Genomic DNA, 13157 nt, shown 5'->3' with positions numbered 1-13157 from the left:
ATGGGTGATGTTTCCGGTCGAGACTCTTCTTCAGTCTGAAAGAAGGGTCATGACCCGAAACGTCACCCGTTGCTTCTCTCCAGAGATGCTGCCGGTCCTGCTGAGTTACTCCCGCATTTTGTGTCTATCTTCAATTTTCTTGGCCCCGCTCTGGGAGTAGAAGTGGGGGTGGATCCGGACCGCAACGGCCGTGAGCCCCAGGCCGAGTTCGGCGATCGTTTGCCTGCTTCTGCTGCTGTTGGAGGTGAGACATTGCGTCGCACCAGGGTCTTGGGCCTGTCCCACATTCTCTCACTTCAGGTAGCCCCGGCATTCCCTCTCTCTCACTAATCCTTCCCCACACAAGTCACACTAGCTTCTCGTTTTCACCCTGCAAACAGCGAACAATGGCCTGTTTCCTTTATCATCATTTTATTCATTGTTCTTTATCTCTCCACATCATCACCCCGTCCCAAAACATCACCCATCCCTTCTCTCCAGAGATGCTGCCTGTCCCACAATGTCAATCAGCAATGTCAATTTATTGGCCTTCATTGAAAACTTCAGTTGCAACTTAGCACGGCACATTTTCAGCAACGAAAGTCACCCTCCATTCCTGGGGGGGCAGAATCTGGTGGAGGAGAAGCTATTGAAGTTGTGCCGTTGTCGAAGGGTGGAAGATGGACTGGAGTCGGGGGTGGGGCATCTAGACTGGAAATGTAACAACAGAAACCGTAGGAAATAAAACTCTGCATGTGATGATGAGATGATACTTTCTTATCACTTGTACCTAGCTAAGTGCAGTGAAATTCTTTGAATTCCTTGTCAAAGAGCATATGGGGAAGAGCAACAGAGTTAATGTTTCAGATCAACAATTTTTCACCAGAACAAGTAGTTAACATGAAATGGGTTTAAATTGCTAAAAGGTTTAAATGCAAGGATTATAAAGAAAGAAAGGAAGGGGGGGGGGGGGGATAAATAAAAGCATGAATGTGATGGGGTGGAATGCAAAAGAGGACAACAGAACAAACAAACAGATTGGTAAAGGGATAAATAAAAAGATGAAGTGGAAAATCAGAATGGGAGAATTATTATCTGAATTTGTTGAACTTAGGCCATAGATCAAGGGATGGTGCCTGGTTAAATCTGCATGGATCTTCACTGTACAAGTATTCTTGGCCATATTGGAGTGGGAAGGAAAATCAAAGGGTCAGGAGAAAGGAAAATCAAAGCGATTTGTGGACTGACAGAAGAGGTGGCATCATATCCTGGACACATTAACCAGTGTCTCTTGCTTAATTTTTTTTTTTCTGGTTGAGTAGGGTGGGGCTGGAATGCGTTGAGATTATAAACGGTAGACACAGGAGCAACATGTTCTTTTTACACTGCATCGGATTTAAGATAAAACATATCAAGTAAATCTCACTAAATCCTAACAGGCAGCATAAAATAAATCACATGTTACACTGCATAATTCTATGATTGGCTTGGTCAATACAAATAGATTAGAGGGATTTAGTGAGAAGAAAGTCATTGATATAGATTGATGAATCACATGCAATTAGATCAGAGGGAGAAGGATAAGTATGCAAAGAGAAATGTACTGCAGCACAAGGATAAAGCAAATAATAAAAATCAATGGCAATAGTGTAGATAAATTGCAAGGTGGGGTTGATGTTGTGGCTGGATTAGGTGACAGTGAGAATATCTCACATGCTGCCCTTTATTTTTGTTTAGAGGAGTAACTTGGCAGGAGAGAGGGATTGAACACAAGCAGAGACAGTCATACTGCACAAAAACAAGCCCTTTTGCCCATCTCATCCATGTTGACCCTTCTAGTCATACATTATTCATATGCATGGGTTTTCTTCAGGTGCTCCGGTTTCCACCCATTTTCCAAAGACAGAGGTGTTGTATGTTAACTGGCTTGGGTAAAATTGTAAATTGTTCCTATTGTGTACGTGGGATGGTGTTAGTGTATGGGGATTGCTGGTTGGCGCAGACTCGGTGGGCCAAAGGGGCTGCTTCCATGCTTTATCGCTAAACTAAAGGTTCAGATAAGTTTTTTTGCCTTCCATCACAGCGAGGAGGAGATGCGCTGTGATGGATGTCTGTGTAAATTGTGTTGTGTCTTGGGTCTTTTTTTTCTTGTGTGTATGACTGCAGAAACAACATTTCATTTGAGCCTCTATGAGGTTCAAGTGACAAATAAATTGTATTGTGTATTGTGTATGCTTCCTGCATTTAGCTTGTCCAATCCCTTAATAATTTTATATGTTTGCATAAGATCCCCTCTCATCTTCTAAATTCCAGAGAATACAAGCCCAGTCGTTCCATTCATTCATCATTTGACAGTCCCGTCATCCTGGGAATTAACCCCGTGAACCTACGCTGCACTCCCTCAATAGCAAGAAAGTCCTTCCTCAAATTAGGATACCAAAACTGCACACAATACTCCAAGTGTGGTCTCAACAGGGCCCTGTACAACTGCAGAAGGACCTCTTTGCTCCTTTACTCATATCCTCACGTTATGAAGGCCAACATACCATTAGCTTTCTGCACTACCTACTATACCTGCATGCTTACTTCAGTCCAAGGACATCCAGGTCTCGTTGCACTTCCCCTTTTCCTAATTTGACAACATTCAGATAATAATCTGCCTTCTTGATCTTGCCGCCAAAGCGGATAGCCACACATTTATCCACATTATATTGCATCTGTCCACTCACCCTACCTATCCAAGTCACCCTGCATCCTTATACCATCCTCTTTACAGTTCACATTGCCACCCAGCTTTGTGTCATCTGCAAATCTGCTAATGTTACTTTTAATTCCTTCATCTAAATCATTAATATATATTGTAAATAGCTGCAGTCCCAGCACCAGGCCTTGCGGCACCCCACTAGTCACTGCCTGCCATTCTGAAAGGGACCCTTAAATCCCTACTCTTTGTTTCCTGTCTGCCAATCAATTTTCTATCCATGTCAATATCCTACCCCCAATACCATGTGCTCTAATTTTGCCCACTAATCTCCTGTGGGACCTTATCAAAGGCTTTCTGAAAGTCTAGGTACACTACATCCACTGGCTCTCCCTTATCCATTTTATTTGTTACATCCTCAAAAAATTCCAAAAGATTAGTCAAGCAAGATTTCCCCTTCATAAACCCATGCTGACTCGGACCGATCCCATTACTGCAATCCAAATATGCGGCTGCTATTACATTTTTAATAATTGACTCCCCACCACCGATATCAGGCTAACTGGTCTATAATTCCCTGTTTTCACTCTCCCTCCTTTCTTAAAAAGTGGGATAACATTAGCTACCCTCGAATCCACGGGGACTGATCCAGAATCTATAGAACATTGGAAAATGATCACCAATGCGTCCACGATTTCTAGAGCCACCTACTTAAGTACCCTTGGATGCAGACCATCAGACCCTGGGGATTTATCTGTCTTCTGTCCCATCAGTCTACCCAACACCATTTCCTGACTAATGTGAATTTCCTTCAGTTCCTCCGTCACCCTAGATCCTCTGTCCCATAACACTTCTGAGACATTGTGTCTTCCTTAGTACCTTAGGATCCAAAGTACATGTTCAACTCATCTGCCATTTCCTTGTTCCGCATAATAAATTCAAGGGACCCACATTTGTCTTAACTAATCTTTTCCTCTTAACATACCCAAAGAAGCTTTTACTATCCTCCTTTATATTCTTGGCTAGCTTACCTTCGTACTTCATCTTTTCTCCCCCTATTGCCTTTTTAGTTACCTTCTGGTGTTCTTTGAAATATTCTCAATTCTCTGGCTTCCCGCTCATCTTTGCTATGTTATTCGTCTTCTCTTTTAGTTTTATATACTGTCCTTGACTTCCCTTGTAAGCCAGGGTCACCTCTTACTCCCCTTAGAATCTTTCTTCATCTTTGGAATGAAATGATCCTGCATCTTCTGGATTATTCCCAGAAATTCCTGCCATTGCTGTTCCACTGTCATCCGTGCTAGGGTCCCTTTCCAGTCAACTTTGGCCAGCCCCTCCCTCATGCTTCCTTAGTCCCCTTTGTGCAACTGCAATACTGACACTTCTGATTTTACCTTCTCCCTCTCAAATTGCAGTTAAAACATCATATTATGGTCACTACCTCCTAATGGTTCCTTTGCCTTGAGTTCCCTTATCAAATCCAGTTCATTACACAACACTAAATCCAGAATTGCCTTCTCCCTGTGCCTGTCTAATTGTTTCTTCTACTTTGAGATGAATTTCAATTGTTATTATTTTACCAATAAAGCTGGAAATTCATCTCAAATTAGAATAAAGAGAGAGACCATGAAAAACTGCAAGGTTGTTTTCTTCAGTGACCGTTGGCAAGATAAAAGAAAGCACCATTGTTTAATAACAAGTACTTCCAGTTCCAGTTTGTAACCTTTCACCCACTTGTTTAGTTTAGTTTATTGTCACGTGTACTGAAGTACAGTGAAACGTTTTTTGTTGCATGCTCTGCAGTCATGGTTACAATCAAGCTGTCCACAGTATACAGATACAGAGTAATGGGAATAACATCTAATCAAGTCAAGTCACTTTTATTTATATAGCACATTTAAAAAACAACTCTCGTTGGCCAAAGTACTTAACATTGATGGAGGTCACTTCATACATATAGCTCTCGCTCAGAGGACGTCAAGAAAGGCTTGGGAGTAGAGATGAGTTTTAAGTCTCGACTTAAAGGAGTCGATGGAGGGAGCAGTTCTGATGGGAAGAGGGATGCTGTTCCACGGTCTAGGAGCTGCAACCGCAAAGGCGTGGTCGCCCCTGAGCTTATGCCTAGACCGCGGGATGTTCAGTAACCCCAAGTCGGCCGATCTGAGGGCCCTGGAGGTGGTGTGGTGGGTAAGTAGACTGTTGATGTAGGTGGGGGCAAGCCCGTTGAGGGCTTTGTAGACATAAAGGAGGATCTTGAAATTTATTCGGAACCGCACAGGGAGCCAGTGGAGAGAGACCAGGATCGGGGTGATGTGGTCCCTTTTTTCGGGTGCCCGTCAGGAGTCTCGCTGCGACGTTTTGGACCAGTTGCAGGTGGGACAGGGAAGATTGGCTGATGCCAGTGTAGAGGGAGTTGCAGTAATCTAGGTGGGAGGAGATAAATGTGTGGATGATCTTTTCGAGGTCATCAAACTGGAGGAATTGTTTTATTTTAGCTATCGTCCGAAGTTTGAAAGAAGCTAGCTTTTACCACGGCATTGACTTGTTTGTCAAATTTCAATGCTGAGTCAAATATCACGCCAAGGTTTTTGACGTGAGGTTTGATATATGGGGTAAGGCTTCCAAGCCCTATGTAAGATCAAACTCAGTAGAGGCCGATTAAAGATAGTCTGAGCGTGCCTACTGAGGTAGATGGTAGCTCAGGACTATTCAAGTTGTTGATAGGATGGTTCAGTTGCCTGGTGAAAGCTGGGAGGAAACTGGCCTTGAACCTGGAGGTGTTCACACTTATGTCCCTCTTTACTGGAGCCGTTTCAATTTAAAGCTATCTTATGCAGCAAATTTTGAGGCTGAAAGAACTCAACCTTGATCTAGATCACAAGCGATTAACTCAGTCCATGAACACTGTTCTCTTCAAAAAGGAGGCTAAATATGTTATTCAAAAACATTGAAACAAACAGAAGTCATTTATCTGAATGTTTGCACTCCAATGTCATCATAGCTGCTGAAACAGTATTATATTTAGTGACATCTGTGGAAAATTTAATTAACAACCCTGCTATTCCAATGTTTATGCAATAACTCACCAATAGGAATGTCATTAAAAAGGGTAGAGCACCCTGCATTGAAATGTCGCTAAACATATTTCAAAGTGGTTTATGATGTATAATAATGAATGCACATTTTAGTGAGGCAAGATTTAGAAATTTAAAATCAGAAGTTACTGAGTGAAGATTGCCCATTACAAGAGAAATTGCTGCATAATCATTTCCTTCTAAAAAAAATTTCAAAACAAAGCAACTGAAAAGGTTTTTTACAAAGGCACATGACTCAATAAGTTAACATAGAAACATAAACATAGAAACATAGAAATTAGGTGCAGGAGTAGGCCATTCGGCCCTTCAAGCCTGCACCGCCATTCAATATGATCATGGCTGATCATCCAACTCAGTATCCCGTACCTGCCTTCTCTCCATACCCTCTGATCCCCTTAGCCACAAGGGCCACATCTAACTCCCTCTTAAATATAGCCAATGAACTGGCCTCGACTACCCTCTGTGGCAGGGAGTTCCAGAGATTCACCACTCTCTGTGTGAAAAAAGTTCTTCTCATCTCGGTTTTAAAGGATTTCCCCCTTATCCTTAAGCTGTGACCCCTTGTCCTGGACTTCCCCAACATCGGGAGCAATCTTCCTGCATCTAGCCTGTCCAACCCCTTAAGAATTTTGTAAGTTTCTATAAGATCCCCTCTCAATCTCCTAAATTCTAGAGAGTATAAACCAAGTCTATCCAGTCTTTCTTCATAAGACAGTCCTGACATCCCAGGAATCAGTCTGGTGAACCTTCTCTGCACTCCCTCTATGGCAATAATGTCCTTCCTCAGATTTGGAGACCAAAACTGTACGCAATACTCCAGGTGTGGTCTCACCAAGACCCTGTACAACTGCAGTAGAACCTCCCTGCTCCTATACTCAAATCCTTTTGCTATGAAAGCTAACATACCATTCGCTTTCTTCACTGCCTGCTGCACCTGCATGCCCACTTTCAATGACTGGTGTACCATGACACCCAGGTCTCGCTGCATCTCCCCTTTTCCTAGTCGGCCACCATTTAGATAATAGTCTGCTTTCCTGTTTTTGCCACCAAAATGGATAACCTCACATTTATCCACATTATACTGCATCTGCCAAACATTTGCCCACTCACCCAGCCTATCCAAGTCACCTTGCAGTCTCCTAGCATCCTCCTCACAGCTAACACTGCCCCCCAGCTTAGTGTCATCCGCAAACTTGGAGATATTGCCTTCAATTCCCTCATCCAGATCATTAATATATATTGTAAATAGCTGGGGTCCCAGCACTGAGCCTTGCGGTACCCCACTAGTCACTGCCTGCCATTGTGAAAAGGACCCATTTACTCCTACTCTTTGCTTCCTGTTTGCCAGCCAGTTCTCTATCCACATCAATACTGAACCCCCAATGCCGTGTGCTTTAAGTTTGTAAACTAATCTCTTATGTGGGACCTTGTCGAAAGCCTTCTGGAAGTCCAGATACACCACATCCACTGGTTCTCCCCTATCCACGCTACTAGTTACATCCTCGAAAAATTCTATAAGATTCGTCAGACATGGGATAATTTAACAGAGTGAACATCAAAACCCTTCTGTGACTCACTGATTTCCAATGATGTTTGAGCATATTCCCCATATCCCAGAGTAGTAAAACTGTAATGTTGTGATACAAAGTACACAAGGTTTAAGATTGACCCATTGAAAGTTATATTGTACATGAGGCTTTAATAATTAAGAGGTTTAGAAAGGTTTTGAGGTCCTTACGATCTTGTTAAAAAAAACTAGAATAGATTCTGCTCAGTAGTACAAAGATCACATTGAAAAAAACCTTTGATCATCACCAATTCTGTAAGTAATTTACAGCTTGGTGTTAAATGAAGTTCAGCTGTGTTTTAGTTTAGAGATACAGCATGGGAACAAGGCCCTTCAGCCCACCGAGTCTACACTAACCATTGACCACCTGTTCACACTTGTTCTCCGTTACCCCACTTTCTCATCCACTACCTACACACTTGGGATAATTTACAGAGGCCAATTAACCTACAAACACGCACATTTTTTGACATGTGGGCGGAGAGCAGAGCACCCGGAGAAAACCCACATGGTCACTGGGAGAACAGGCAAACGCCACACAGACAGCACCCAAGGTCAGGATTAAACCCGGTTCTCTGCCGCTGTGAGGTAACAGCTCTACCGTTGCGCCACTGAGCCACCCCAGCTTTCCGTCAGCGGATACGGTATATTTTTCTCCCTATCTACATGGAACTAGCCTGATGAGTAAGAGGAGTCTTACCAGGTGTCTGATCTGTGTCTGTTTACGAGTGTGTCATATCTTAACCATTGAACAATAATTAAATCATTGAAAGGTCACTGATGAACTATTATTTCTGTTTCTCTCTCCACAAGATACTTCCCGACTTGTTAACTCTTCCTATCATTTTCTGCCTGTAATTTTGGGATATACATTATGCAATTTGTTACCAAAGATTTAAAAGAGAAAATGATCAAGAGATTTATATTCTGTCATCTCCTCTGATGCCCAGGAATCTCTGTTCTATGTGAAGGAGGGGCGTTCAGGATGGTATGGAGAACTTAGAGCCCACAAATCAAGAGCATTCTGAAACCCTGTGTAAACAATAGAAAGAGTGCACCGCCTCATAAATTATCCCCTGTCCACCTTTCAAATGGTCTTTGACATGAATCATTATCTTCTTCTTTCATGTCCATCATCTATGTTTCAAATGACGGCCAAGCTCTTGCACGGTGGACAGCCTTCTGGTTTGCCACCGCTAGTTCTTCCAGGCAGCATTGTTCACCAAGAAGTGGGCATCTTAGTAGGTGTGGCATGGATTGTATAGATGTTTCACATTCTGTGTCTGCCGCATCTGCATAGCCCCATTTGCTCATGCTGGTCTTGCATCTGCCCATCCCTGTACAAAGCCTATTGAGAGACATCCAGGTCTTCCAGCCACACCTGGTAGCTGTTCCTTGGTTGGGATTGGCATCTTTACGTGGTGGTGGTTTTCACTGCGTTTCTAACAATAGAGTTGTTAACTCTGTAGGCCTGACAAGTTGAGCATTTCCAGAGTTGTCTGTTTGATCTTGTCTACTGCATTTGGTGCTCCTAATGTGGTCACCTTTACAGTGGCGAGCTCAAGGGGACCATTTCACCGGACACTTGAGTTTGTCCATTAACACAATCCTCTCCCCATACCTAGCAATTATCCCCCACGTCTTTTCCATCTTTCTATCTTCCCCCCCCCCCCCCATTACAGCCAGTCTGAAAGGTCCCAACCCGAAAAGTCACCTATTCATTCACTCTACAGATGCTACCTGATACATTGTTACTCTAGCGCTTTATGCTTTACTCAAGATTCGAGTGTCTGCAGTTCTTTGTGTCATTAGTTTCTGCTTTATTTTGTTAAGATCTCTAACGTTCATCAATGTTTACGATTTTCACCTACCCACCCAGTAGTTATCCCTTACCCAATGCATGGAAGTCTTTGCTTCCTATATTGGTCTCTTTAACCACCTCAAAACCCACAAAACTGGAGGTGAAGCAAGTTATCCTCAAACTCACAGAACTGCAAAGCAAGGTCAAAGTTGTCACAAGAAACTGCAGATACTGGAATCTTGAGGAAAAAATTGACCCAAGCAAATCAGGGGCTAACAAATATGTATGTAGGTTTAAGGGGGCAACTGAAAACATTTCTGGAGAGGAAGGGCTGAGGAATAAAATAGGTGTGTGACTTTGAATAATCAACACCAAAATGAAAAAACACCAAAGTGATCTGCCGCAGTTTCAGAAAGGGTTAAGAACCAGTTCTACAACCGGCCAGTAACACCTTTGCAAATAACAACAGAACTACTTACACAAAGAACACCACAATCCTTAACTTTATAAAAAGGACTACGCCCAGTTGACTCAACACAAATTCGACCCTGGTTAGTTTTTGCTCTACCTTTCCTTTACAGAAACAGGTTCACACAATTTTTATTTACTTCAAAAAGTCAAGCCATAAAAAAAAGTGCTTGCATCCTTTTTGCCCCCATAGTCTAGTAATAGTAAGTCTAGTCATACTCCTGGTTTACACTATAAAAAGACACAAAGTGCTGGGGTAACCCAGCATCTCTGGAGAACATGGATAAGTGTCTTTTTTGGTCTGAACAGTTAGACTTTTGCTACCAATTATTAAAAAATCAGGGGGGTGGACGAAGCGGGGGAAAGAGATGGGGCCGGGTGTGAAGAAGGAATAGGAGCCTGAGAAATGTAAAACGATGTTCAGAAACAACTTTCCTACAACCATCAGGCAATTAAACACTATCACCTCCTAATAAGCCAAATCAACCTGGGGGCATTGTTTTTGTCTTTAGAATATTATTGTCTTTAGAATATATATATACACACACACATATATAGAAACACACTGTATACACAAAATGCAGAAGTAACTCAGCAGGTCAGGCAGCATCATTTGAAAAAAAGGAATAGGTGACAATTCAGGTTGAGACCCTTCTTCAAACTAAGAGGGGAGAGGGGAACTTGAGGTATGGAAAGGTACTGAACAAATCAAAACCAAACCTTTTCATACTTTTAGTTTCCTTCTCACCTGACTAGTCTGAAAAGGGGTCTCGACCCAAAGCGTCACCAATTCATTTTCTCCAAGATGCTGCCGCCTGGAGTTACTCCAGCATTTCGTGTCTATCTTCATTGTAAACCAGCATCTGCAATTCCTTCCTGTACACGCTATGTACATAGGTGTATACAATGAACTGTTTTGTTGCTTAGTATGGGTTTTCCAGAGTACGGTGCTTACTGTTGTGCTGCTGCAAGTAAGTTTCATTGTTCCATTTCAGGACACATAAGCTCATAAGATATAGGAGCAGACTGAGGCCATTCAGCCCATCAAGTCTATTCCGTCATTCAATAGTAGCTGATCTATCTTTCCCTCCGGACCCCATTCTCCTGCCTTCTCATAACCGCTGACATCAAATTAAGAATCACTCTACATCTTAAAAATACCTATTGACTTGGCCTCCACAGCCTTCTGTGGTAATGGTTTTTACAGTTTCACCACTGTCCCGACTAAATAAATTCCTCCTCATCTCCCTCCTAAAGGTACGCGACAAAGGTAAACCAACATTGTTGACTCCTGGAGTGGTTTCGAGGAGGTGCCGAGCTGGTCTCCACTTACCTGCATGAAGGGAATCGCCGTAGGACGAGGTGCTGCCCCGGCCGCTGCTGCTGCTGCTGCTCTTCAACATGGTGAGGACCTGCTCCTGGACCCTCATGCTCTTCTGCTGGCCGCCCTGCTGGTGCTCGTTGCGCTGGTCCAGCTGTCGGTCGGACGGGACGGCCAGGGTGGAGACCTTGGCGTCCGACGGCAAGGCGGACTTCAGAAAGTGAACGTCCTGCATTGCGTTCATTCTCGCTGTCTCTTTGCCCTCCCGAGGAAAGTGTGTCAAAGGTACGCTGGTGTGCGAGGGCAGCCCGTGTGCCGCGGACGCCCGACCTTGGACAACGGTGAAGCCCCTCTCTCCCTTCTCCTCCCTCCTTCGCGGGTGGCTATGATCTCCCTGACGCCTTTCCGCGGTGGGGCTGGGGCTGAGGCGCGGCCCGAGGGAGGAGACTGGTGCCCTGCCCCGTCGCAGCCTGCTTCAACTTGGAGCTCCACCTTCCCAGGTGTGTGAGTGAGTGAGTCACTGCCACCCCCATGACCACATTCCCGGGCAGCCATCCAGCCCACTGGCCCGTCCCGTCCGCCGCGCCTCACATCTACTCAAGCCAAGAGTTTATGCGGAGTTCACCAAAGATCTTAGAGCAGAGCAAGATAGGCTACTCCTGCGAAATACAATGGGCTGACGTGTAGTGCGCTACGGAGGGGATCCTGGGCATTTCCCCCCGTCCATTTTAGTAACCGGAGCCTACCTGACGATACAATACAATTTTATTGTCATTTGAGCCTCAGTGAGGCTCAAACGAAATTCTGTTTCCACAGCCATACAAACAAAGACAATTCCTAGACATACACACAATTTAGTTCACACAAACATCCATCACTGTGGAACCACTGTGATGGAAGGCAAAGTCTTTTCTCTCCCCTGTTCTCCATGTCTCTCCCGATGTCCAAGCCCCAGGCAGGCGACGATAAGTCCCACAGACATTTTAGGCCGTGCCGGGCGATTTACGGCCCCGCTCCCGGTCTAAAAGTCTCGAAGTTGGAGCCCCCGGCGGGCGCTGGAATGTCCCACGGCCATGAAGTCGCGCCGGGCGATGTACGTCCCCGCTCCGGGTCGTTCCAACCCCGCGACACGGGCTGGAGAAGTCGCGTTGCGGGAGCTCCGGGAAGCGGTCTCTCTCTCCCCCCGGACCCGCGAGCTCCCGATGTCCCGACAGTCCACCGGATCTGCGGTTACTTGCTGGAGCCTCCGAGCCCCAGGAGTCGAGTCGCAGCAGCGAGTCACCACCGCTCTCCACGTTCCGAGGCCGGCCAGCCCCACGATGGTGAGTAGTCCGCAGCTCCGCCGTCTCCCGAGCCCCCGGGTCGTTCAGGTTGGAGGCCGCTCCACGGTGCTAGGCCCCAACGACAACGGAGACCCGACAGGGAAAAGGTCGGGTCTCCCAGACAGGGAAGAGATTTAAAGTTTCCCCCTCCGCCCCCCACATATACACATTTAAAACCAGTATTAAAAAACACCAAACACTACATTTAACTAGACAAAAAATAAAAAAAAGACAGAGAGGCTGTAGGGGCCGCTGCAACGGGTGAGTCGCGCCGCCAACCCGACCCGACTCGCAGTGTAATCAATGTTGCGGGGCAACAGTTTGTGTGTGTGATATAGGGTTAGATTCATAATTCTGTCAGTTCATACTTCTTGTCAAGAATAAAATTTGACTCTGGTAATTGTCTTTTTTAATGTTTTTTAAATCATTTCTTTTTAAATGGCTCACAAGCAGTGTTTGAGTTGATTTTGTAGTAACCGGAACCTACCCGACCCGACCCGACTCGCAGGGTAATTGACATTGCGGGGGAAGTTTTTGTGTGTGATATAGGGTTAGATTCATAATACTGTTAGTTCATAATTCTGTTAATTCTTGTTAAAGAATAAAATGTTTATAAACACACATACATGAATGTGATATAAATGTATATAATCATATAACACACACAATTATATTTCTTCTGATCCAATGATGAACTTTATTTCAGACTAGACAAGGGACATTAAATAAGAAACATTGTAAACCTCCCCGCAACTTCACACACACTAGGCCTTATCCCCACCCCTCAACTCTTCGCCCCCCCCCCCCCCCCCGGCACTCCCTCGCCTGCCCCCACACTACAATGTCTCCCCCCCTCCTATGCCCCTCTCCCCGCTGCCCCGGGCCGCACACTCCCTCTCCCCG

The 13157-nt window shown here is 44.7% G+C and overlaps 1 protein-coding gene across 3 annotated transcripts in view; it reads right to left on the bottom strand.

Annotated features, from left to right (window-relative positions):
- pkp3 (plakophilin 3) overlaps positions 1 to 13157 on the bottom strand; it is a 56566-nt gene that overhangs the window by 27728 nt on the left and 15681 nt on the right. The window contains exon 1 of one of the 3 annotated variants that reach the window (XM_033039182.1): positions 10945 to 11454. The exons of the other annotated variants lie outside the window; for them this stretch is intronic. Within the exon in view, the coding sequence (XP_032895073.1) occupies positions 10945 to 11176 (232 nt within the window). The 5' untranslated portion in view covers positions 11177 to 11454. Of the gene's footprint in view, positions 1 to 10944; positions 11455 to 13157 lie in introns of those variants that run through there. 3 annotated transcript variants of the gene reach the window in all.

Source organism: Amblyraja radiata, chromosome 20 (assembly GCF_010909765.2).
Source record: "Amblyraja radiata isolate CabotCenter1 chromosome 20, sAmbRad1.1.pri, whole genome shotgun sequence".
Lineage (NCBI taxonomy): Eukaryota > Metazoa > Chordata > Chondrichthyes > Rajiformes > Rajidae > Amblyraja > Amblyraja radiata.
Note: the sequence above shows the minus strand (reverse complement) of the source record. Positions and strands in the feature narration are given on the sequence as shown.